A 25,345-nucleotide genomic window follows, 5' to 3' on the forward strand; every position below is an offset into this window, starting at 1 on the left:
TTGTTCCACCGGGACACTTTTACCTGGATTAAACTGACAACATATCATACAGGTACGGACTTTCTGCTTGGCTGCAGCTCGTAAATGCTTGTTGAACCAAATGTTCTGGATACTGTCTAACATAGCTTTTTCTCCTAAATGCGCTGGACTATGTGCGGTATTAATAATGACTTGAACCATAGAGTCGGGGAGAAACCATGTGGCTCTACCCTTTGTTAACCATCCTTGATCTGTCTGGACCCCTCCTTGTTCGGACCATTTCTTGATTTCTTCGGGAGTAGCATGTAACTGGATATCTATGACATCTTGTGTAGGGTCCTTAACTGTCATACATGTAATCGGATCTGGAGTATGTGTCATGTTAACTGGAATGTCTGGAGTCTGTGCTGTAAGCTTGGCTGTGCGATCTGCTAGATCATTACCTTGGGAAATAATATCAGTGACTTTCGTATGCGCTTTGCACTTCATGATAGCAATGGATGTCGGTAAGTGTATGGCATCTAACAGAGCTTGGATAAGGAGACCATGCTGAATCTTGGTTCCATGAGAAGTCATGAAACCTCTCTCCTGCCAGAGCACTCCGAAGTCGTGTACGACTCCGAATGCGTAGCGTGAATCTGTGTAAACGTTAACTTTCAGGTTCTTGGCGTGTATACAGGCTTGTGTCAGAGCAACTAGCTCTGCTGCTTGAGCGGACAGAGTGTCAATACGGTGTGTTTCAATAACTTCAGTGTCAGTAGTCACTGCATACGCGGCGACTAGTTCTCCTGTACTTGTTCTCATACATGAACCATCCACATAAAGTGTCAGGTCGGGGTCTGGTAACGGAGTATCTGTCAGATCTTGTCTTGGCTTTGTCGTAATGTTAACTACTTCCACACAGTCATGTGGGTCAGGATTCGAAGTAACTGATGGTAACAGTGTAGCAGGATTTAAAATGTTGCAGCGTCTGATTTCTATGTGTGGCTGGAACAGTGTCAATTCATAACCTGTTAAACGTGCAATTGTCAAGTGCTGAGTTTGTGTTCGGTTCAGAAGAACTTCCACAGAATGTGGAACTTGTACTGTCAAGGAATGTCCTAAGACTATGGAATCACTTTGTCTGATAGCTAGGGCTGTGGCTGCAACTGACTTAAGGCACGCAGGCAGAGCCTGGGCTACTGGATCTAATGTGCTAGAAAAATAAGCACAGGGCTTGTATTGTCCTGCTTGATCTTGTGTGAGAACAGATAATGCTGTACCTTCACGTTCAGTAACGAAAAGTGTAAAAGGCTTACTGTAGTTCGGTGTCGCTAGAACTGGAGCTTGGCATAGAGCTTTCTTTAACTCATTGAAACTAAGTGTATGTTCAGATGTCCAAGGGAGGACAGTCGATGCGGCTGCCTCCTGTGTCGTTAACTGTATCAGTGGCTTGGCTAGAAATGCATACTGAGGAATCCATTGTCTGCAGTAAGAAGTAAGGCCAATAAAAGCTCGTACCTCCTTCTGGGTCTTGGGCTGAGGAAGACTCGCTATTAACTGTATACGGTCTGGTGTCAACTGCCTACCCCTCTTGGACAGTAAGTGGCCTAAGTAGATCACTTGCTGGACACAGAATTGAAGCTTCGAAGGGGACACCTTGTGCCCCATCTCGGCTAGGAAATACAAGACTGTAAGGGATGCCCGCTCGCAAGCACGTTCGGAACGGGCTGTGACCAGTAGATCATCGACATACTGGAGCAGGGCAGTGTCAGTTGGCATGTGAATGTTGTCTAGTTGTCTCTTAAGTGCTTGACTGTAAATACTAGGACTTTCTGTGAAACCTTGAGGAGCGCGTGTGAACATATAGCTCCTTCCATTTAAACAGAATCCGAAAAGGAACTGGCTGTCTGGATGAATTGGAACACTAAAAAATGCATTCTTGAGGTCGATTACTGTGAAGAACGTGGCTTCGGAATCAATGGCTGTCAATAGGGAAGAGATGTCTGGGACAACTGGGTACTGAGGAATAATACATTTGTTAAGTTCTCGTAGGTCGATCACTAATCGATATACTGGGGGTGCATTTGGATCAGTACGTTTCATGACTGGAATGATCGGAGAATTACATACATTGGAGTCAGTTTCTACAACTACTCCTTGAGCGATGAGCTCGTCAATAATTTTGGATAAGGCTGCTACAGCCTCAGGTGGCAATCTGTACTGTCTGATTCGTGGTAACACTACACCTGGCTTGAGAGTCACACGATAGGGTGTGATTTGCATATAACCTACATCAGTTGGACCTTGCGCCCATAGATGCTGTGGAACATTAGACAGTCTTGGATCAAAATCTCGTAACACATAGTGACCCTTAAAGTCACGTAGGAACAATCGTATTCCCTCTGGGGAACAGCATATGACTGCACCTAACTCTTTCAGTGTCTTAATGCCTAATAGGTTTTCTGGACATGACTTAGTAAGTAACAGATCAGTAGTGCGGGACAATGGACCTACTTCTAGAGTAACTGGCTTTGAAATCTCATTTACGATAGGTTTTCCTGAAAATCCAAGGGAAACATTTCTTGAGCCTGAGAGCGGAGCCCCTGGAACTTCGGCATGACTAATTGTGGTCCTACTTGCCCCTGTATCAATCAAAAACTTTCTGTCTTTCCCTAATACTTGACTGTGAACATAGGGACCTTCTTGATCTACAGGTATCTCGATGAGAGGCAAGCCTACCTCCCTCTCTAGGCTGTTTCATGAATACTGCTGGTACTCTGGATACTCAGACTGTGCATACTGGTACATCTGCTGTGTGACGTGCTGTGTTGCAGCGATAGGCTGCGGTGCTGTAACTGTATGTTGTGCATTCTGTGGCTGAGGAGTCTGTGAAACTTGCTCTTGTCTAGGCGGACGTGGTCTTTCTTTAGTCTTACCAGTAGCTATGTTGTGTTTCAGAACTGCACACTCATTTATAAAATGACCTGGCTGTTTACAATAATTGCAGTTCCCTTTAACGGGAGCTGCAGGATGACTGGCTTGATTCGGACCCCTCTTCTGACTGTCTTGAGGAACAGATTGTGCAACTAGTACTTTCATTTTCGTGTCTTTCATACGTTTTCTCTCGTGTTCTTGCTCTTCCCTGATTCTATTCTGGTGGTACTGGAGCATCTGGAGCATCTGGGACGGAGTATTAGCTTGCCAGGTGCTTTCGACTTTCAGAACTCGATTTTTAACTTGTGGGCTTGAATTCTCGACTAATTTAGTAACAAAAAGGTGAGGGTATGACTCGCTACTTGTCTTGAGGCCACTGTTGATACTGAAACATTTTTCAAATCTAGAATAAAAATCACTAATATCTTCATCTTGCTTCTGTTTACAGGCTGAGATTGCATCCCAGTCTTCCTTTCTAGTTGTCAATAATCTGGGTAGAACTTGTATTAATAATTCTGGTAATTCTTTACATTTATCTCCAAGACCGGTACCTGGTACTCGTGCCTTGTCTTCAGCTTCTAGAACTGTCCAATCTATCTTTTTCTCTCCCACCTCCCATTCTTTTTCTTTTAGCTTTTCATACACCCCTGCGGGCAACAGGACCTTTAACATTTTAATGATATCTGGGTAAGTGTATTCTCCCATACGGAGCATGTCTTTTAATTCTCTATGGAACCCTGCTGGATCTTTGTCATGACAGGGAATTAATTTCTTCATCTCGAGGAGTTCCATCTTTGTTATTGGGGTGTATACAAACACTCGTTGCATTTCACCGTCCTCTGTCTTAACTGGATGCACTTCTCGTAACGGGTTCTGTCTTTCCATGTAAAATGGTTTACTTTCTGGGGGTGAGACATGAACAAAATGCGGGTTCAGAAACGTTCTATATTTGTGGCGCTGTTCTAGAATGACACTAATTAAATCGGTACCTAGACCTCTCCATCTATACTGGAGTAACTCGTTCAGGATATCATGTAACGGACCTGGATCAGAATGTTGACCCTCATACAGAGTAATGAGGTGCTGGATCATATACATACCCACCAGTCGTTGCTCGGCTGGGGGCAATTTCAGAAACATTTGTGCCACTATTTCGTCTGGAAAAGTGGTAGAATCAGTAATCCATCGGACTGCTGATCGGGCTAGTTCTTGTTCATGCATAGTACTTAACTCACTGTAACCGATTCGTGATTTCAGAATGTGATCGGTAGCTTGGAATACTTGTTCTAGGGAACCTTGTTCTGGTACTGAATGATGGAAAATTTGCTTGTGTTCTAGGCGTAAATGGCGATCTGGAAATCTAGATTTTCCTACATACGCTATTCTGGCGGTATTCTCGTCGTCTTCCTCTTCAGGATCAGAGTTACTTTCTTTCTCGCTTACTTGTGCTGCTTTACGTTGTTCGTGTATCTTTATTATTTCTCTACGGATTTTCTTGTACATACTTTCCATGGCACTAATGGTATTGTGCTTACCCTCGGCTATATTATCACTCCACTTTGTCAGGATTTTCATTTCGGCCGGATCTTTAGACGGGTAATCTTGTTCTCTTATTAGACAGTTAATTAAAAACTTTAATATCATACGCTGGATCTCAGCTTTCCTTTGAGACATGGCATCACTAATACTTTCTGGATCATGCCCTGTACGGATGAAACGATATATTCTGTCTAGATCTTCTTTCATATTGGGTAGGGTGACTAGATACTCGGTCACCCTCCTTACGCGTACTGAATATAAAACCATATTATTCTCGCCTGGGACTGGGTCATAGGCACATTCGCCAAGGGCTTGCCTGATTTCTGCAACAGACTTATTACTCTTGGGAGTACGCTGTGATGCTTGAGCATGTAATTCGAGTGCTGATAAACGCTTGCGTGGCGGCGGGGTTTGAGGAGGACCTCCTCCTGCGGCCCCTAGACTAGAATCATCGACTGATATTCTTCGTGGCGGAGCGGGAAATTGAAATGCTGGTTGGACCGGGGGTACCGTAGCAGGTACTGCATGGGGTGCCCCGGTGTCTGGAGGGGTAGGATGTGCCTGATTTACAGGGACTGGCGGAGCGCGAACAGGATTTGCATATTCAGGGACTGTGTCGTCCAGATAGGACGAAATAAAAATATCAGCTGCGGTCGGTTTGTGACGTAGCTTGGTCGGAACTAATGGTGGCGGGAAATTACTGGATGCCTCTGGGGTCGCTTTTGGCAAGCCCTCGGCAAGAAGAGGATACATACCCTTAATAAGGGCATGCCTCTGTCTGTCTGACTGTTCGGCTTTGACTTGTTCACCTATCTCGATTAATTCTTTTTCTTGGGCTCGCTCTAAGGATTCTCTACTTAATTCTGACTTTCTGATTTCTTTTTCAGTTCTTTTATGAGCTTCTTTACGCCATAACTCGATGGCATCTTTCTGTGACTGTCTGGCTTTCTTTTTCCATAATGCCTCTTCTACTCGCATGATGCATTCGGCATCCCATGTACCCGATACGGGCCATCTATACTTTTCTTCTAACTGTTTGGTATACTCTACCCATAAATCTAGATACAATATGGCACTTATGCCATGTTTCTGATACATAAAGTGACCTGGACTGTCCCTCGGCGGGACGGGAACTGCTGCTTCCAGCAGACCCTTTCTAGTTTTTAACTGACGTAACTTGGAAAATATGGGCATGACTGAACTGTAATCTAGACACAATATAATACACAATGAACACGATACTTATACCCCATTCATACCACGACATTAAAATACATGAAAAACATTTAAAAAATAATAGTTCGAACAGAATACTACCCGGAAATACTGAGAACAGACACATAAATTTTCTCGAGAACAGAAACTGACTAGAACAGAAACTAGATGCACTGCTGAAACAGTACGAAACTTACCGGTCTCGTAAAGAGACACGTCAGGACCCGCATCCACCGAAGTGGACACTTCGTTTGTGGGACTGTGTACCACCAACCCACAGACCAGAGTCAATTAAATTGACCCTGTCTAGATACCACCCCAGTAACGGTACTCACCGGGCAGCAAGAACGGGAGGCCTCGGACTGGACTGGACTGCTACGACGACGGACGACGAACTTCGGACTTCGGACTTCAGTTACGGGTGGACCTCCGGATACCTCGGACCTTGGACTCTTGGCTTGGGCTCTGGTCGGGACTCGCCGCGTTCCTCCACCGTCTCGTCTGGATGCTGGACCGCCTCCTCCGTCTCCTCCGTGGGCCTGAGGGATACTTGAGCAGAAATATCTGCCACTGCGCAGAAGAGTTCCGTCACGACTGCAGAGGGTCAGGGGGTCGGCGTGGCTTCACCGACGCGTGGGGAAAGGGCAAGTCCCTATTCGGGCGCCATTATGTGGTAAATAAATAAATAATACCTCTCTTTTTGACTAGACGTATATCATAACAGATAGCTCAATAAAATAAGAGTCAAGATTCGAGGTAGGAGTTCTGCAAGTTTATTACAGCATAAGGACAGGAACAGGTCAACCTGCATAGGAATAGGATGACAGGGCCCAGCAGCTGCTGGGGCTGGATCTGGGATGAGCGCGCTGACTTTTAATAACAATACATGAGCATATATACATAACGCAAACACATAGCATTACATTGCAGTAGGCGTAGCAGTGGGTGGAGCAGAAGGCGTGACGCGTAGCAGTCGCGAAAGATAAGGGCGAAAGTAGGTGTAACTGGGCGTATACATAGACATGTGATGCAAACGTAACAGGATATGTCATGAATGGGGCGGAAACCATGGAGGGGGCTACCTGGGGAGCCGGGACCTCTAACCTGATGGTGCGCGCAAACTGGCAATGACGTATCACTAGGAGAAGCTGGGGGCTATGAACTCTGTGCTAGGAGCAGAGACTGAAGTCTGGAGAGTCAGGGCGACATGTACCTAAACAGTATCTAGTATCTGATGTTTAGAGAACATGTTGATATAAACTATAAGTCAGGAGAGGAAAGGCTAACTTGATTCTAAGACTGGACCATGTATTATTCTACATGTAGTGCGTGATGAAGAATATGAAGAATATGAAATGACCATTAAATGCAGTATTTCTCTAACGTGGAGACGTGAAGGCTAGACAATGACGGAAACTATTGATACAGTTCAGTAGCTTAGGAATGCAGAGAAGGAGGACTGAACTGATAACTGGAACTATAACATATTCTTGGCAGACTCAGAGACTGAGCCAGGCTGGATCGGGCACTGCGAAGCAGGAAGTAAGTGAAGGGTCGAGGATACAGGTGGGGGCTGTATCCCTCCTCAGCGAGGCTTCAGGAGACAGGAGCTGAATCTGGTGTCCAGGCCCTTTTGAGGCCTAGAAACGGGGACTTTATAATAGAATAACGTGCACACTGAGAAACGTGGCAACGTAGCTTTACATAGGCCTGATATTCGTAGTATTCACGAGGACTGGAAACTGGCATACTAGAGGTGGACACAACTGTAATTGCGTCATTAATCGGACATGGGGAGTACATATGCATATTTAATCATGCACACATAACATATGATGGATGACACGTAGGGACACAGAACATAGCAAAATTTACTTTTCCACAATTCGCCTGCGCCAGTGTGCATGCGCTGCTCTGCAAGGCTTATTGAAAGGACTGCCAAAGCGGACCACAAGCTTGTGCATGTTTTTTTTTTTTTTTTTGCTCACACGCTATTGGCCTTTGTGTGCGTCTTACTAAGAAAGACAGCACGCAATTGGGCAAAGACTGGTACATGTCCCACCTTTGCATCCGCCAACGCGAGCATCAGCGCCATCTGTTTCCAATTATTGCGCCTGCGTCTCGCGCTAATTGGAAACAGATGGCGCTCGCTCTGGCTTTTTTTTTTCTTTCTTTCAGAGCGATTAAGGCCGCGCTTGTTTATCTCTACTCTGGTTCTCTGCTTCTGACCGGGTTCCCAAAGACCTTGCTCAGAAGCTGAAAATGTTGTGCTCTGCGTTTCAGACCTTGGCCAGCCCCACCAGAGGCATGAGCCCACCCACCGTAGTACTTCACCCACGTGGCGCCATGCATAATGAAAATATGAGCATCGCTTTAAAAATATATTGCTTCATGGCCAGCGTGACAGTCAAGATTCAAGTGGGGGATACGTGGTACAACACATTAACCCGAATTCGGCTCGTGACTGCGAGAAATTTAGCACAGTGTGGCACCCTCTTTCCATTGTGGTTACTGTAGCAACACCGCACAGAAATACAATGTATGGATGTAAAAGCCACCTATTTTAAAAGCTACGTTGGTTCCCAATTGTTCAGAAAATAAAGGGCACATCTTTAATGATAATGTGTCAGAAAATATATTTCTCACCAATGGAAAGGAAAAGTGATCAATTGTATAACTGACTTCGGTATTTAAATAGATAATGAATTTCTTTGCGTGTCAATTAACTTTAGTCAGACTGTCTCTTCTACAAGCTGGATGAACGAACAATGACAGCCTCGCTACTTATATGATTTATATTTTAGCTGTGAGGGCTGTTTTTTAAAAGTTGTTAAATATGTGAACGATTTGACGCTGGGGCCCTTATTTACTAAAGTTTGCGCAAGCGATTGCTCAACGCTATGTAATTTAGCGCCGCACATGCAGACGTTTAAAAAGGTATATAAATTGATGATGGCTTTCGCGCTGTGTTACGTTGGGTGCGCACCCACGTAAGTGTTCAGGAAATTAGTGAGAGATGGACCACAGGAGCATCCAAGAAACAGCCTGCCAGACGTTATGGGGCAATGAAGCTGCCCAACAAGCCTAAAACCTGCATGACTTCCTTGTTATAGGACTGACTGGCCACGCAATAATGACTACAATTGCAGGTGTGCACCTCTGATTAGTGGCACTGCCCTGCACAAATGGCCAAGCAACCTGACCCTTGTCCCTTATTCAACATAAGTCTCTGCCGACAGTGGAACAGAGCTCACTTTTGCTTGGTCCCAAACGTGGCAGAGTGACCTGCCTCTCAAACTGTCAATCCACCCGCTCTATTATGACTCAGTTGGACCTCCATGTTTCCTACACTGACCAACAACCTATCGGATATTGGGAAATCACCAACCCTTGCCAGGTCGCCTTCCGTAGCTGATGTTCCAATGCCTTTGTTTACCTATTCGGGACTCACATGAAAAGCCTTGTGGTCCCTAACAGAAAAACTAAACAAGCAATGCAATAGTTATTGCTGTTGCATTATTATTTGCAACGCCAATAGGTCAAACTTTCCGTAATGGGAGACCTATTGCATTGCAAATGCTTGTTTAAAGTGAAAAGTGTTTATATTTAAAAACATACTAACCTGAATGATTTTTCACTGATGCCAAATCATCTATAAAGGCACTTGGTATTTTAATTAATTGTTGTGGATCTCCTTCTTGAGTCGTGCTGTAATTTATTAATCATGATGTGTATCTTGTAAATATCTTGCACTCCTCTGTGTTAAGCCTAAGGATGTTCGATCACACTATCCTCTAATAGAACACTTTGGGAATGCATAGAAAGCCCCTGTACACTCATAACGGAACCCCTGAATCTTTACACGGTATATAAATTTATTGATATATGACAGAGAGCCAGCTTCCTACACCTTCTCTTTCCATTGAAATGGCAGGACCTCAAACCCATTACCTTGCTGGAGAAACATCCTGACAATATGAAGTAAGAGGGCAGATAAAACATGATCAACGTCATGAACAACACGCACTAGCCTAACAAAAAACAAAGACACAAAACAACTAGTACATTTTTACACAATGTCACGGAAGACATTTTGATCAGGTAGGAAACATGAATGTGGGGCACCCAAGGATTAGCATTCCATTTTTTAGATTAAAAGGGTGGTTTTTAAAACCTGGTTTGCTCCCAGGCCGGCGTGTTTAGTAACTTCACAAACTCTCACTTTGAAACTGTAAATTATATCATTGCACCATATACCACAGCACTTACTTCCCTCTCTAGCAAGGTACAAGTTCCTTGTCCCCGTTGCCCTTTTGGCCTTCTTGTCTTGCAGTTTCTTAGCTTCTTCGCGGGTGACAGCCAAATCGACCACAAGCTTCCGTCCATCGAGCTTCAAGCCTCCTCCCTGGAACAAAGATGGGGTGAACATGTCATGTCCTAAATAGAGTACTCTTCAGAGCAACAGTCTAGATCTAAGATGGCCTCATAGTAGGAAAGGCAAACAAGTAAAATTTGTTTGGGGGTTCACAATAATGAATGGAAACGTACATCATGGGTAGTACCAACTTTCATGTGGTCAACTATCTTGATGCCCAAACGTATCTATACATATCTCTCATATCAGATAGAGCCAACAAGCCTAATAATTAAATGCCTGCGGCATATGGAGCAAACATTCACATTTCATAAACAGAGTGCACCAGCATGTCTTTGGGACCTATTGGTCTGGTCAATGGTTTTCAGCCATGCTGCATAGTATAACAAGATGGTGTGCAGCATGGTTAAAGTTTTAAAAACATTAAAAAAAAGTATTTGACAAGGACGCCTGCATCATGTTGTAGGCGTACACACCATCCATGTGCTCGCCTACAAAATTATGCAAGTGATTTTTTTGAGGTTTACTTTTCAGTTACTGAACCAAGTTGGTTCAGTCTCTAAAACGAAAAGTGCAAAATCGTTTTTGTGTGTTTTTTTAAAACTTGCATGGGGAGCAGTATGGGAGGCGCTGGCGCAGCCAACATGGGATGCCTAAGCAACACAGGAAAATGAATGGGCGATGTGGAAGCAACACAAAGCTGGGAGCAACAACTCAGCAGTTTGAGGTGGAGAGGAAGCAACAAAGGGTAGAAAGAAGGAGGGTGATGTGGGGGAAGCAACACAGAGCTTGAGGAAGCAATGGGAAGAAATACATGGACGACCGAGATAAACAAGGAGTGCAGAGAATTACACTAGGACGTCAGCTCAAAAAACATACACTCATTAAATGCTTAACTCAAAAGAAAAAAAACAGTGCATGTAAAGCAAACAGTGGAATCCACAAGGCAATGCTCTAAGGGACAAACGCAAAATTGACAAGCTGTCACAAGAATAAGAAGCAGGCAAATAAACTCCTGTATTCCAAACACCTAAGCAGCATAACTCATTAAAGAGCATGCAAGATATTCTGCTATGCACAAATGCAGGCTAGTGTACACCACTAAAGCCTTCAGAATCTTGCACAATATTTGCAATGTGACAGGCAAATTCACACGAATTTGCTTATTCTTTCCTTGTGATTCGGTTTTAGAGGAAGTAGTTAAAACCAACGGGAGAAGCATTGCTCATAAGAATGGTCTGAACGAATTTATCATACAGAATAAAAACAGGGCGCTCAACGTGATCCTTGCTTTAATAAAGGCAAAGAAAGCATTTAAAGAGCACTTTCCAAGATATCTTTAGACCAAATTAGGCGGACAGTAACGATCTTAAATGAAAGGTAGCTACATATGCTCTTGCACGTCAAGTATGTCTGATGAAAAATCATTTCAGCAACGTTGTACCTTACCAGTGATTCATCGCGTGCTGCCTCCATACATTTCTGAGCAGATTCTTTATCCACAAACTGGGCAAAGGCACAACCTGAAAAAGAGAAGATATCTAGTTAAGCTCTCCAGTTCTAACTCACTGCAAGGCCAGAGATGCTCCAATGTCTGGAAAACCGGCATTCCATTCAATGTCTTCGCCTGCGTCTAGCTTAAAGTACAGAGACACCGGTGAGCACCAGACAGCTGGCTGGCACATATGCAAGGTAACAGCTATATGTACCTAGGAGTAGTGAAAATGAGAAAAACAAATTTTTTAAATAAGCTGGAACGGGTACAATGCCGCACCATTCATTTCTCCAAGTTCATTTTAATAACCAGGGCTTAGAGTCACAGCTATGATGAGGGGAGGACTCCTGGTGATTTAGCTAACTGAGCAGTGGGCAATCAGTGTTATAAACACAAGTTATTTTTTGTGGCCTTGCATGCATACACATCTAATCTGATAATGACTGGATAGTTTAAATTTACCTTTTGTAAAATTAATTCCTCTAGAGAACAGAGGAAAATATGTTACAGACAACCAAACCGGGCTGATGAGGGAATAACTAATCACCACTGCAGTTGCATGTTCTTTCCTACGACATGAGTCATCTCACTGGTCCTTGGAATTCGGACCATCAATGAGCGTATATGGATTGGCTAACGTGATGATATTTAAATAAAAATACACAAATGTTGGAAGTTTCTGCACTGTGATTCTTGGAACTACCACAAAGAAGGAGTGTAGGACTACGGAATTTCCACAAGCCAGACCTCAAATCCAGCATCCATCAATCTTTTGTTTGAAAAACAGTAGATTCCTAAAATGTGTTAGACTGCTCAACATATCAGAACAGGTAAGTACGCATTTATTGGACAGGGGATCAATAGAACAACCGTTTAAAAGAAATAACTGAGGACGCAAATCCAGGCTAACACACATTCAATAATAAAAGCACTATATTAACTGGAATTACTGGGAGGACAAAAAAAAAAATAGTCGGGGGACAAGAGAATTGATTGATGTAGAACAGGTGTCTCCAACCAGTCGTTCGCAAGCTACCAGTAACTCTCAGACACCTTCAAAGTAGCTCTGTAGCCTTGAGTTCATTTTAAAATAATCTAAGGGTCACCTTTAGGAAAGGCTGTGTTACTTTAAGTTATTATCATCAGGCTCCAGATAGAAGAGGCTGATAATGAGCATTGCTCAGTCAGATTTATGGGCCAGGCTGGGTCACAGAGAGGAAGAACTGAAGTATTTAACTCTTAAATAAAAGTCCTTGTCAACTCAATATTGGAGCCAGGAAACACAATTATGTTTCTGAATGCTTTTGAATGGTAAAAAATTCAAATGAAACGTTACCTTAACCCCTTCCATGCTCATGACGGAACGGTTCCGTCATGAGCGTTGGTGGTCCTGTGCTCATGACGGAACCGTTCCGTCATGAACCCATAGGTTCTTTAGAACCTTCAGCACTGCAGCGGAATTCGCGCAGCGCTGAAGGGGTTAATGATTAACTTTTCATATTACTTTTTTCCCCATTTCAAAATGTTGCATTTACAACCAGCAGACCTTTTGTTCCCAGTGGTCAGTAGACACTGTGCCATATTTATTACTAAACAAATAAGTCATTTTATTTCAAATGGGAGAAATTTGAAGTGAACAAATCTTTTCTATGAAACATTAAGTATTAATGTACTTCTGTACTTTCAATTAAGCCATATGTGTACTAATGTTTTATTTAGCATGTTTATTCACTTAAATGACCTCCCATTTAAAAAAATATATTTTTCTGTTACAAATATGGCACCATGTCTACAGGCTGGGAGCAAGATGCTTGGTGTTTGTAAATGTGACACTTGAAAATAGGAGAAAATGTAAATGATGAGTTTTATGGAATACATATAAACAAAGTTAACTCTTCAGTATAATTTGCTCAATCCAGTGCCATATTTATAAGTGAAAAATGCAGCAATTATTTTAAGTTGGAGAATTTTAAAGTGCAGAAAATATTTCCATATTCTGAAAATTTTCGCTTAACACATTTCTGCACTTTAAATATCTCCCATTTGTGTTAAACATGTAATGGGGCCATATATGGCAAAAGGTATGTTCTGTGCTACAAGCACATACAACATAGTCTCTCAATCACCCGTCCACATATACCCCACTCATACGTACACTTGTTCATAGATTCCCCTCAGTGACACATGGCAGCTCTGTAAAAGTGCCCCTGGTAGTCAAAGTATTTTGTTCAAACCATATCATCTGGCTCTATGGACATTAGGCTTAAAGTCAATTAAGCTGGGCGTAGGGCATCTGGTAATAATGAGAGTGTTGCTTATCCTTCAGTGGCTCACGATGATTATCACTGATCCGAAGTAGCTCTAACTACAGAAAAGGTTGGAGAACCCCAATGTAGAAAGAAAAATAAAACAATGGAGAGAGGAAAAAAAAGTTACCGCTTTTAGCAAATGGGTTGAAATGCGGAAAAGGATGGCTTTGCAGAATAAAGAAGAATCGAACTCAATATTAGACAGCAATACAAAGAGAACATTGATTCAAGAGTGACAATGGGCTCTTCCCATAATTCACTGAATATCTTTGTTGAGGTGGTGTAGGCAAAAAATGTCTAGTACCGCAATACTAAACAAATGGACAACCAAGAATTTTAAAATTGTCAGCACAAAAGGGTTCTTTCTTTACTCATGAATTTTATTTTATTTTGGTTACAGCACAGCTTACCCGTGCATCACAGCAGCAGTCCAATTGAATAAAGTCTGCTTTCAGTTCAAGTTCCTTCTCGTAGCCACACCAGTGAATTGGTGCTGATGTGGCAGATTTTACAGGAATAGCAGTCCTTGCAGAAAAATCTCTTTCATAGGGGAATGAATAGTACTTGTTCTTGAGAAAATTCCAATTGCTAAAAAATATTTGATGCAACTAGATGCTTCAAGGTTGTCACGAGAATGCTACCCCACCAATTTAGACAATCAGACATGCAAACTAGTTCACAACCTTCAAACTAACTTTTGCATACAGTTCTAGAGAAACGCCTAATATCACTTACGGGTGTTCCTACTTATTTGGAAGCAAAAGAGGGTTACCTGGAGATGGGTGTACTGCACAAGCATGGACATGTCACAAGGACAAAGCGACCACTCTATGTCTATCACTGGAAGAGCATGATATGATAATGTTCTTTAATATGCTGCCAAACAACGAGCAGCTCAGTCAACCTCCTAGGACAAAAATATGCAGGAATATTTTTAATGTTTTCGAGCCCTAGAACGATATTTTTGAAACTTCCACTGCACTTATGGTGGTTGCACTAGCCAAGTTTTGACATTTTTACTGTCATTTACAGATGCGCCATGTAACTGCACAAGTTGCAGTATGCCCAACTACTGTAAATGACATCACCAGACAACAATCTTGCTGGCTATAAAGTCACTGCTGGAAGCACTCTAACAAATGTCCCAAATCAGGTTTAGGATTTTAAAGGAACAATATACTATTAACATTTATTTTCATTAAAAAGAATGTAAGTGCTTTTGTAAAAAAAAACAACAAAAAAAAACACCAGTTTCAAAATCAACATTTATTTTAAAAGGAGCGCCTACATTGTTGGAAAAAATAGAATAAGATTTTAAACACCAAAATCTTATTATTGCCAATAAGCTTCTCTTTCAGCAACAATGCCATCACAGTGTTGTGGAGCACTGAACAAGACACCGGGGAGCTCTGCCAAGTCTTTGGTAGTTAGCTGGATTAATCTGGTATGAGGCACAAATGTAAGTAAAACAAAGCAGGAGTCGGACTAGCTGTGGGCAGAGTTGAAGTTATAAAAATAACTACGGACATCACGTAAGGAATGGGGGATGTGGCGAAATTACAGGCTAAGAGGAAAGAACAGTGTGGAAAAGGGTGAGAAGTGGCAGGGGATTCTTTTCGTTTAACAAAATATTACATTGGTGGGAAACTTCTGGCACTTCTAAGGTAGGGTTAGAGCAAAGTAATAAAGGGAATTATTTTCAGGTGATAAGCAACAATTCACATGCCATTTTTACCGATATTCCAAACACAACAACCTGATCATTTTTTTTTTATTTGGTGCTCATCATACATTTGCTTGAATATTAAATCAAAGCCCCCATATTATATCACACGATTTGGGGATAGACTGGGGAACCAGCCTAATTATGTCGACCGCTGTAGCAGTTTTCTGTCAGATTTCTTGCAATTGAAATGTATTAGTATATGCATTTCACTCGCGACTTGAGGGCCCCATGAAATTACACTTTCTAATGGGCCAGGAAGCAACAGCTGCTGAACCCCAGTGAAAATGATGATTGGTTATGCCAGTCACTGAACCACTGACATTCAAACACACGCAGGCGGCTACTGGAGGAACAAAACTCCATACACACGCAGGCGGCTACTGGAGGAACAAAACTCAATAGCTATGGTTTGAGTTAAGACAGGGGTCCCTTCGAGCAGCACCAACATTGAAAATAGCATATGCCACATTAACAAGCTGCACAATTTAAATACAATGCTTAAGCTTAATGCCTGCATAATGATCTTACTGAGATGGTCGAAAAATAGTAAATTCTCCTGGCGGTGTAAGAGACCATTTTATTTGTAAAATATCCAAAAGGCATTCATTAAGCCAACTCTACAATTTACTTGGCAAGAGCTATTCTGTAGTTATTGCCAGGACCAGCTGAGGAAGGGTGAAAGGTGATGAGGTCACCTGGCTTTTAAACTGAAGTGCTGTGACTGACCCACACCTTTCACCAGCCATTAGATTTTACAATGCTTTAGTTATACCTAGATGGAAAAGCCACATTTGAAACAAGTTTCAGACCCTGCTTCTCTCAGACATACAATGACCCATTTTTCCCTTTAAAAAGCTGTGTGTGAGCAGCATGTGTACCAGACCTTACCTTTGGAGTGCTCGGTTTCTGGGTGAACGACAATTCGCACGTACTTGAGATGCCCGAAGCGTTCCAGTAACTCCCCAAGCGTGTCTTCTTCAGTATCAAACGACAAATTTCTGGAGATACAATGCAAGGGGAGTAAAAAAAATGCCATTTTACTAAGAATAACTCCCCTTTCACTTTGGAAATGAACATAAAGCAGCCCTGGGACCAACCCCCTTCTGTCAGTATTTCATCCTGAGATGGACAGAAAGAAAGATGCAATGAGTTTGGCAGTTTATGGCAAGTAAGGAGATGAACATGTGTCAATGCGAAAGCATAGAAAATAGGTAGGAATTTCAGAGCCGCGGTAACTGATCTCCATCAGGGCGCAGACACTGTAAAGAAGGACAAGGAGACAGACACTGTAAAGAAGGACAAGGAGACAAAGGGCACTTCTTGTGATATAGACTCACCGAACAAAAAGTGTTCTGCCCTCTCCAACATCAGACGGCAAATCTGTTTTTTTCTTCTTGGACTTCTTTTTACCTAGGAAGCAGTGAGATTAGTGTTCAGGGCACGAAATTCCCAAACTGCACATCACTTCAATAGCCCTAAAGCTTTTGGCTATCATACTTCTGGATTTACAATGGTCGTATCGGTCTCTTTGTTCCAGTGAATTCAAATATACATTGAGTGAGTAATTTGTGCTGGGGAATTGCAGCAATGACTATTGTAGACACAATTCTTGAAATTCGAGTTGTATGGAAATGTGTTGCTGGGGCTAGACTGTGGAGCTGTGCCCGGCTACATAGCAGAGCTACTCTATAGACGTAGGTCATCCGACAGGGGAGAAAGCGATTTAATCATATATCAAATTATTATTTTACTTAAACACGGACGGTGCCAAAGGACGCAGTGTCATTTATAAAGAGACACCAGCATCTGTCAAGTGGAAGATGTATCCCAGAACTCCAAAATACACTTGCGGTGGGGTCTGTAAGAGGCCCCACAGCAGAGATTTAGACCTCATGGACACGTGGGTCCTCATAGTGCTTTACACCAGCCCCCAGGGTGTAAGATCACAGCATTCTTAAGCACAAAAAGTCTGCAATGTTAACCAAGGAAATATATCTGATACTGGAGTCGGTGGCACAAGACTACCTCTGACCTAAAACAAGTTTTGGAGTGGGGGATGCAAATAGAACAACTCCCCGCCACATTGCACTACAGAAGCAGGGTGGGGCATAAATAATTACAGTAACCCGCCATATTGCACTACAGAAGCAAGGTGGGGCATAAATATTTACAGTAAGAGATTTTGGAGGCGAGACGGAATGATAATAGGGCCTTTGGAGTGTTTTAAAGAGAAGATGTTTAGCTGTTTCACTTCCGTAGAATCATTACGTTACACACAGAATGAGATTATTGCAACCAATATATTAACCATCTGAAATACAAGTTCAATATTTTTAAAAGGAAATTATTTTGTGTAATTCTATTTTTACTTTTATTGTGTAAGCACTAATAATTGGCTACCCTAATGCACATCACCTCACCATTCTAGACTAACTGTGGAAAACTCCACACCTCAGTGTTTCATAGGCCTCAGCCCAAGGAAGTGACACAGTTAAGGATAGTGTGCATGAGAGTGAGTGCACGAACTGTGCCAGTAAAAGTGGAGTTAGGGAGAAAAGGAGGGCCAGGTTCATATAAATGTCTTAGTGAAATGCTGTGAGATGCTTTCAGGTACATAGTATGTTGGGCCGTGGGACAGGTAAGTTAGATTATGAATGGGATATGCAGAACTGAAGAAAAGAGGGAGAGGGTAATGCAAGTGTTGAGACTGAAACAATCCAGTGTGAAGTTTTTGGTGTGGTAGTACATGCAGGGAAACCAAGATAACCTTTGGTAGATATGGGTTAGACCCATGCTTTTTATGTTGCTTAGCAATACGAACAATTTGTGATAGAACCAAAATGAGACAGATCTAAACAAAGATAGCACTGGTACTACAGAAGAAAGGATGTATTTAGAAGCTACAGGATAGGTCCCGACATTTGTGATCTAAGATAGCAGCTGGGGTGCGGAATTTCAACATAACTACCAACAATGAGGTTAGGCCTAACCTAACTAAGTACATCCACTATGGCTAAGCATTCAGTTTTGTTGGCTCCCAACCCTTCTTATTTAGTCTGCCACAATCATGCCATACTGGTCTCCTTCCTTTTGCCATCAGATGCATCTGCCATGTCTAAATTTGCACCAAGCATTAGGTATAAAGCTCCCCAAGCTTCAAGCAGCATTAAGAATAAGCCATCTCTACAAAATAATTCATAGTCCTGTTTAAGAGAGCCACCTTTCTTCTCCTCTTCGGCTGATGAACTCCCATCACTTTCTTCCAGTCCTTCATCATCATCTTCATCACTCGCATCCGATTTTCTATGTTCACCATCCTCATCTTCCTCAGCGTCCTCACCTTCGTCCTCATCTTCACTGCTTTCCGGACCATCAATAGCAGCTGTTTTGCTAGATCGAAGACAACAAAAATTGTAGAAACAAAAAAGTACGCTCAACAACAATCCAATGATTCCCCGACGACTCTTACAGGTGATCAACTGGAACACAGACATCAATTCTAAGATACACACTATAAATCATCTGAGGCTTTTACAATAATCCCTGGATCCGTTACTCTATAGTGTTAAGGCAGACCCTCATTAATTTGAGGATTCTTTCTTAATACTATCCCATGATCCTCAACTTGCTTCAATAACCAAATGGAACGCATATAACATATCCATTTGACAGTAGCCACATGGAGTATGCCACAAGGTACAGCAATTCAAGGATCTTAGGAGCCTTCAATACTCTTGTTAATGGTTCCTTAGCTCAAACAGCTTATCTCTTTCACACCCAACAATGCCAAGGGTCTCGTTCACTGCTTTTAACATTGCACGCACAAATCCTATGGGTGTGCATAAACCCAGCCTTGTATCATACTCAACAACCCCAGCAGAGAGCCACCATTTTACCAGTCTGTTATCACTACCTCATTTTTAGGGAACATAAGTATCCCTATTTAAATGTGCACAAACGTCTTCCCGAGCACCTAATGATAGAGAGTATCAAACATATCTCCCATACAGACAAAAAGTGATTAAACCAGATGCTCTATGTGGGATATGCACTGCATTGATAGAGATCGACAGAAAACCACAGCTTGACACTGGTAAAGCTTTGAAGTTTTCTTGCTCTGAACCATCGCTCTCTGCCAAATACAAAAGTGAAAATGTAATATAAATAATTAATAATGATCTATATTTGTAAAGAGCGAACATATCAGCTCTTAATGTTTCAGGGGGCTGTAGGGAGATTAAGTGAGCTATTACCCACAGTCACAAGATGCTGAGCTGCCGCAGGCATCAAACTGTGATCCCCGTGCTCAGGAATCAGCTGCTCCGGCCGCTGTGCCACACCTCCCACAATGGTAACAAAATGTCAGGGAAAATGTTAAGGAACGTTTCATATATTAGGAGACAGGACCATAAGGTCTTGTTTTCCAATGCAGTAACCCATCAGTTGTTCATGGACTCAATGGCATGTGCAGGCTAACAGCGCAGCTGACAAAGAGCACACTTTAAATAGTCTCAAAAACGTCCTCGATGCCCTTGACCTCACCCAGATATGCAACAGCCCGACCCACGAGAAAGGCTCTATCCTCGACCTTATCATCTCCAAAGAGGACTCTATCCAACTCGAATCTATCCAACCATGTGACTGGTCAGATCACCATATTGTCACATTCTTCATCAATGAAAAAGTTAAATTTAACCCGGTTCAATCCTCCAAGCCCAAAGTCTGGAAAAGAGACATGAAAAAGCTCGACCCAAGCTCTCTGCCTCCTAACAGCTGTAATCTCCTACTTCCACCTACCGGCGCTACGGACGTCCAATCCTTGACTGACCACTATCTCAACGCTATGACCTCAATAATTAACGAGGCTGCACCTATGCAGCTAAAAAGAGTCTCTACTAAAACCTCCAATCCATGGTACGATGGGAGACTCAATGATGATAGACGAGACATGCGAATGGCAGAGCGCACCTGGAGAGCAGCTCCCTCTGCACTGCACCTAAAAACTCTGAAGAAAAAGAGAAACGCCTATTTCAGGAAAATAAAACGCTCAAAATCAGATTTCTTCAGCCTCCAGCTCGACCAAGTAAAAAACCGCCCGAGAAAACTGTTTGAACTAATCAGAACACAATCCAAGGAACACCCCCAACCACTCAGCACTGTGCGCAAAGCACCTTCCTGTGAAGACTTCTCCGCCTTCTTTGTCCAAAAAACTGAAAACATAAAGAGCGATCTCCTCATTGACGCAAGCCTTTACTCCAAACCCCACTGCATAGCACCCACTGAACCAAAAAACAATGCCTCATGGTCAGCCTTTGGCACTTACTCTGAAGAAGAAATTGGCAAACTGCTCAGCACCTTGAAACCATCCAATCACCTCACGGACCCCTTTCCTGCTAACGCTGTTAAAGACTTTACCCCTTGGCTTCTCCCACTCTGGACTAAAATTATCAACAGCTCACTTCAACAAGGAACCATACCTAACTCCCTCAAAGTTGGGCAAGTCACACCTTTACTAAAGAAACCTACAGCCGACCCCTCTGATCTGAACAACTACCGTCCCATTACCAATATTCCCACTCTCGCCAAACTGCTGGAAAAATGCGCACAACTACAATTGGCCAAACACATTGATCAGTTTGACCTCCTCAACCCTCATCAATCAGGCTTCCGAGCGGGGCACAGTACAGAAACTGCTATGACTCACATAATGGACGACGCACTTCAAATGCTAGACCAAAACGACACTTGCCTCCTCATCCTTCTTGATCTCTCTTCAGCATTCGACACCGTTAAGCATGAGAATTTACTTGATCTACTAAACACAAGAATGGGTATATCTGGAACTGTTCTCAAGTGGTTCACTTCCTTTCTACACAACAGGTCGCAGAAATTCAAGAGCAACAACATGATGTCCTCGCCAATACCTGAATCGCTAGGCGTCCCACAAGGATCCTCCCTATCCCCGACTCTGTTCAACTTAGTCATGGAACCTCTCACCACCCTGCTACAAGCATCCAATGTACACTTCCACATGTACGCCGATGACACCCAACTTTATCTCAAACTACAGTCCCCCAAAGACATTTTGCTCTTGAACTCAACCATCAGAAGCACTCAATCCTGGCTAGCCGATAATCATCTCAAACTCAATGCTCTGAAAACAGAATTCCTTCTGATCTCGCCTCCATCGAAGATCTCTACCACTCAAATTTGGCTTAAACACCTAACCGCACTTAATGTCCAACCCACCATTGTGTACTCAGCAAAATCTTTAGGGATAACACTCGACACCAATCTCAACATGCAGCAACATATCAGCAAGGCAACTAAGGGAACGAACTTCCAAATAAATACCCTGAGGAAACTTAAACCCTTCCTACCAGCCAAAGACTTCCAAACTGCAGTACAAGCACTAGTCATCCCTCGAATAGAATATGGCAGCATCGCCCTCTGCGGACTCCCCCTAACTACTACCGCCCCACTAAGAGCGTCTCTAAACGCTGCAGCAAGACTCATAACTGGGTCAAAAAAGCACTCTCATATCTCCCCTGACTTGAAATCCCTGAACTGGCTGCCTTTTGAAGCCAGAATACATCTGAAAATAGCCTGCTTGACACACAAGGCAGTACACCTGAAATCACCCGGCTACCTCACTCAGAAGCTGACAATCTCTGGCGGCTCTAGAAACACTAGAGGCACAAACAATCTTCTGCTGAAGCCTCGAAGATTCCGGAAGGAAAAAACTTACAAACGCTCCTTCTCAGGAATGGCACCTAGGATCTGGAAGTCACTCCCTCCCGAAACCAGGCTCATCTCCTCCACTACACTCTTTAAGAAAGAAGTAAAAGCTATCCTCATGGCTAAATACACCTGAACTATTATTTCAGACTCTCTAAAGACGCTGGACCGATCTGTACTACTTGTTCGACCGCTTTGCTCATTTGTATGAACTGTATTATAGATATGTATTATTGATATATATGTATATGATTGGCTTTGCCCCCACCTATTTGTATTGTTAGCGTTACTGACTTACCTGTTTGACTATGTTCCCTCATCTACCCCTTCCTTTGTAAAGCGCTCTGATATCTGCAAAGATCTTGTCCGCGCTATATAAAACTTTCAAAATAAATAAAACTAGAGTTTGCTTACTAAAGACGTTCCATATTTGGAGAGGTCTGGTGCATGAAAAGATGTTAGTATGTCAAATCCAGGGTAAAGCCGGAGTTTAAAAGGATTGCTTATGTTTTTCTCTGGCCACCAAGTGGCTGAACAAACCAATTCTTGGTACTTTCTCAGCATCTATGGGCAGCGTTCTGTTAAATGTGCAGCTATGTTCATGCTGAGTAAACACCTTTAAGAAATAAAGACCACATGTGGAATGCAATGCAGTTAGTGGTTTTTGACAGCAAAACAGTACTCAAAGCCTACAGGTAAAGCACAATACGCTAGAATTTCCTTACTGTTGTTGGGAATCCAAAGACTTTCAATGCATCAACTGGTCTGAGACAGCAAGAGGGCACAATTTTAGCCCTATTTAAAATACCTTAGTAGGGATGGAGAAAGATCACCTACATGGCTCTGCAGATCATACGCCCGTCGCAAATTCACCATAGCAAGCTGTAGATTTTTTACCTCTGTACCTCAGCACATACTATGATCGTTGGAGGCATTTTTGTGACTATGATTAAGACAGAGTGCAGGGCCCTGCGTTCGGAGGAGCACACCATGTGCACCCTCAATTGACAAGCTAACCAATGTCAGCTCACCGGGCTGCAGAGAAAGGACAGTGGTGGTAGTTATATGATTTGAGTTGCGAGGAAAGGCTTTTTACCTGTCGCATAGTAGCATCAGTGGCCACCTGGTCTCTCCAATGTTTTTACATTTTTTTGTCAGTCTGCCACAACCAGGTCCTTCATCCATCCATGTTGGACAAGGATGTCACCGATGTGTTTAGTTTAGTGTGCCATGGATGTGTATGTGTAGCATGTGTTACACAGGTAGCCATAGCCACACTGAAATCCATTTGGCATTGGCTAAACTAAAGTGGTACCCAAGATAAAGGAATGGAGAAAGAGCCCAGGAACCAGATATGAATTTCAGTGCTCACCCAAGAACATTCTATAGGAAACTGGGTTTTTGTTGCATGTGCCCTCCACCCCTCCTTATCTTGTGTCACTCTAAGGGACCCAGTACCAAATTCATGCAGACTGCCACTGCAGGATGCTTGAAAAGGCGCTCTATAAAGTGAAAATGTGACATGGCCCACACCCTGTGTGCCTTGTCCCCTAACACTGCATGCGATACTTGTAAATCACCCCTACAACAGGCCTTACAGCCCTATGGCAGGGTGCATTCTATTACTGGCCAGTTCAATTACTGATAGTACAAGTGAACTGGGAAGCCATCTTACAGTATGTCCTGGGCACTGGCCAATACGAGTTCCCCAGCTACATAATGGCTTCACTGAAGCCTATTATGTTTGGTATCAAAGAACTCGTATTAACAAACCCACACTGATTCCAGTGATGGATTTATTAATACATGCACCCAGAGGGTACCTTAGAGCAGAGTTCTTCAAACTGTGGGCGCGCCCCCCTGGGGGGCCGTGGCTGCGTTCCCAGGGGGGTGAAAATAGCTCTTGAAGTACTTGCAAATAAGGAAGGCCTTGAAGAGCAAATGTATTCACTTGCCTGTGACACGTTTCCAGGCAATCTTGATTTGCATACTGCAGCTGAAGGCTTTACCTGAGAGTATAAACTGTGATCCGGGATGCCCTGAGGCGGGATGTTGGGGAAAGGGCAGTGAGTGGTGTCGCAGGGTCAAGGATGTGGCAACAAAGAACAATATATTCTGTAACTGGTTTATTTTACTAACCTTCTGGTAACTGCATACAAAAATATGGGCACACTTTAAATGGAAAATTAACGCAAGTTCAACTAATCACTTTACCACAAAACCTTAGTTGCCTAATGCAATCAAGGCAAATGTCTGTTTGTGGCTAGAAAGCAGCACAAATAGAAGTATGCAGCAGGAAAGGACCAAAGTAATGCGGCGGGGTTAAATAAATTACGTTTTAAGAAAATGCAAATAATACGACAATGTGGCACATTTTATGATAGTATTTCATTATGTTTCCATTTGCACACATGTGGATACTGTCTGGGCAAAGTTTTCACTTCATTATTAACTGTTTACCCCGAAATACACCAACGAGCAACTGAAAGGTGCCTAATCACCTTTTATTTAATTATTTATAATCACTGTCCACTGCGTGGCAACATGTCACTACATTTTTAATACCTTTTAATCCGTTTGAGCTAGAAACATATTTTTTTTGTTAACTTTGGCACATTTTACAGCAGATGCCGCAAAATCCATTACTATGCAGAAAATGTTGCAGAATTGCATAATTTCAGTGGTCCTGCCAGAAAATCATAAAACTGAATCCTAGTTGGCAAAGTGGGGAATAGTGGCAGGTGTGTATAGTGCTAAAAAGTCAAAGCCTGTGACAGAAAACACTGAAAATATATAAGTCATCATTTGTATCTATACATTTTAGTAAAAAGTAATCAGACTACATCTGGAAACAATTTGATGAGTGTTCGTTAAAAAGATGCACTCAAGAACTCAACTGGAGACAACCTCAAATGGCAAACACAATAAGATGAAGGATGGAGCACTGAAACTTATCAGACACTCGGCCCTAGTCAAATTAGATCTGGGTTCCATCATTGTTTTTTTGCTCACTTTGTCATCGTAGAGCAGACCCAGTTATATGCAAATCAGTC

General features: G+C 42.7%; 1 protein-coding gene across 1 annotated transcript in view; it reads right to left on the reverse strand.

Moving 5' to 3' along the window:
* Positions 1-25,345, reverse strand: part of RBM28 (RNA binding motif protein 28) — a 168,825-nt gene that overhangs the window by 89,298 nt on the left and 54,182 nt on the right. The window contains exons 8-12 of the mRNA XM_078677774.1: positions 18,775-18,944; positions 16,892-16,964; positions 16,443-16,552; positions 11,474-11,547; positions 9,919-10,054 (exon numbers count right to left, since the gene is read on the reverse strand). Of these exons, the coding sequence (XP_078533900.1) occupies positions 9,919-10,054; positions 11,474-11,547; positions 16,443-16,552; positions 16,892-16,964; positions 18,775-18,944 (563 nt within the window). The remainder of the gene's footprint in view (positions 1-9,918; positions 10,055-11,473; positions 11,548-16,442; positions 16,553-16,891; positions 16,965-18,774; positions 18,945-25,345) is intronic.

The sequence above is a fragment of the Lissotriton helveticus genome, chromosome 1_1 (genome assembly GCF_964261635.1).
Source record: "Lissotriton helveticus chromosome 1_1, aLisHel1.1, whole genome shotgun sequence".
Lineage (NCBI taxonomy): Eukaryota > Metazoa > Chordata > Amphibia > Caudata > Salamandridae > Lissotriton > Lissotriton helveticus.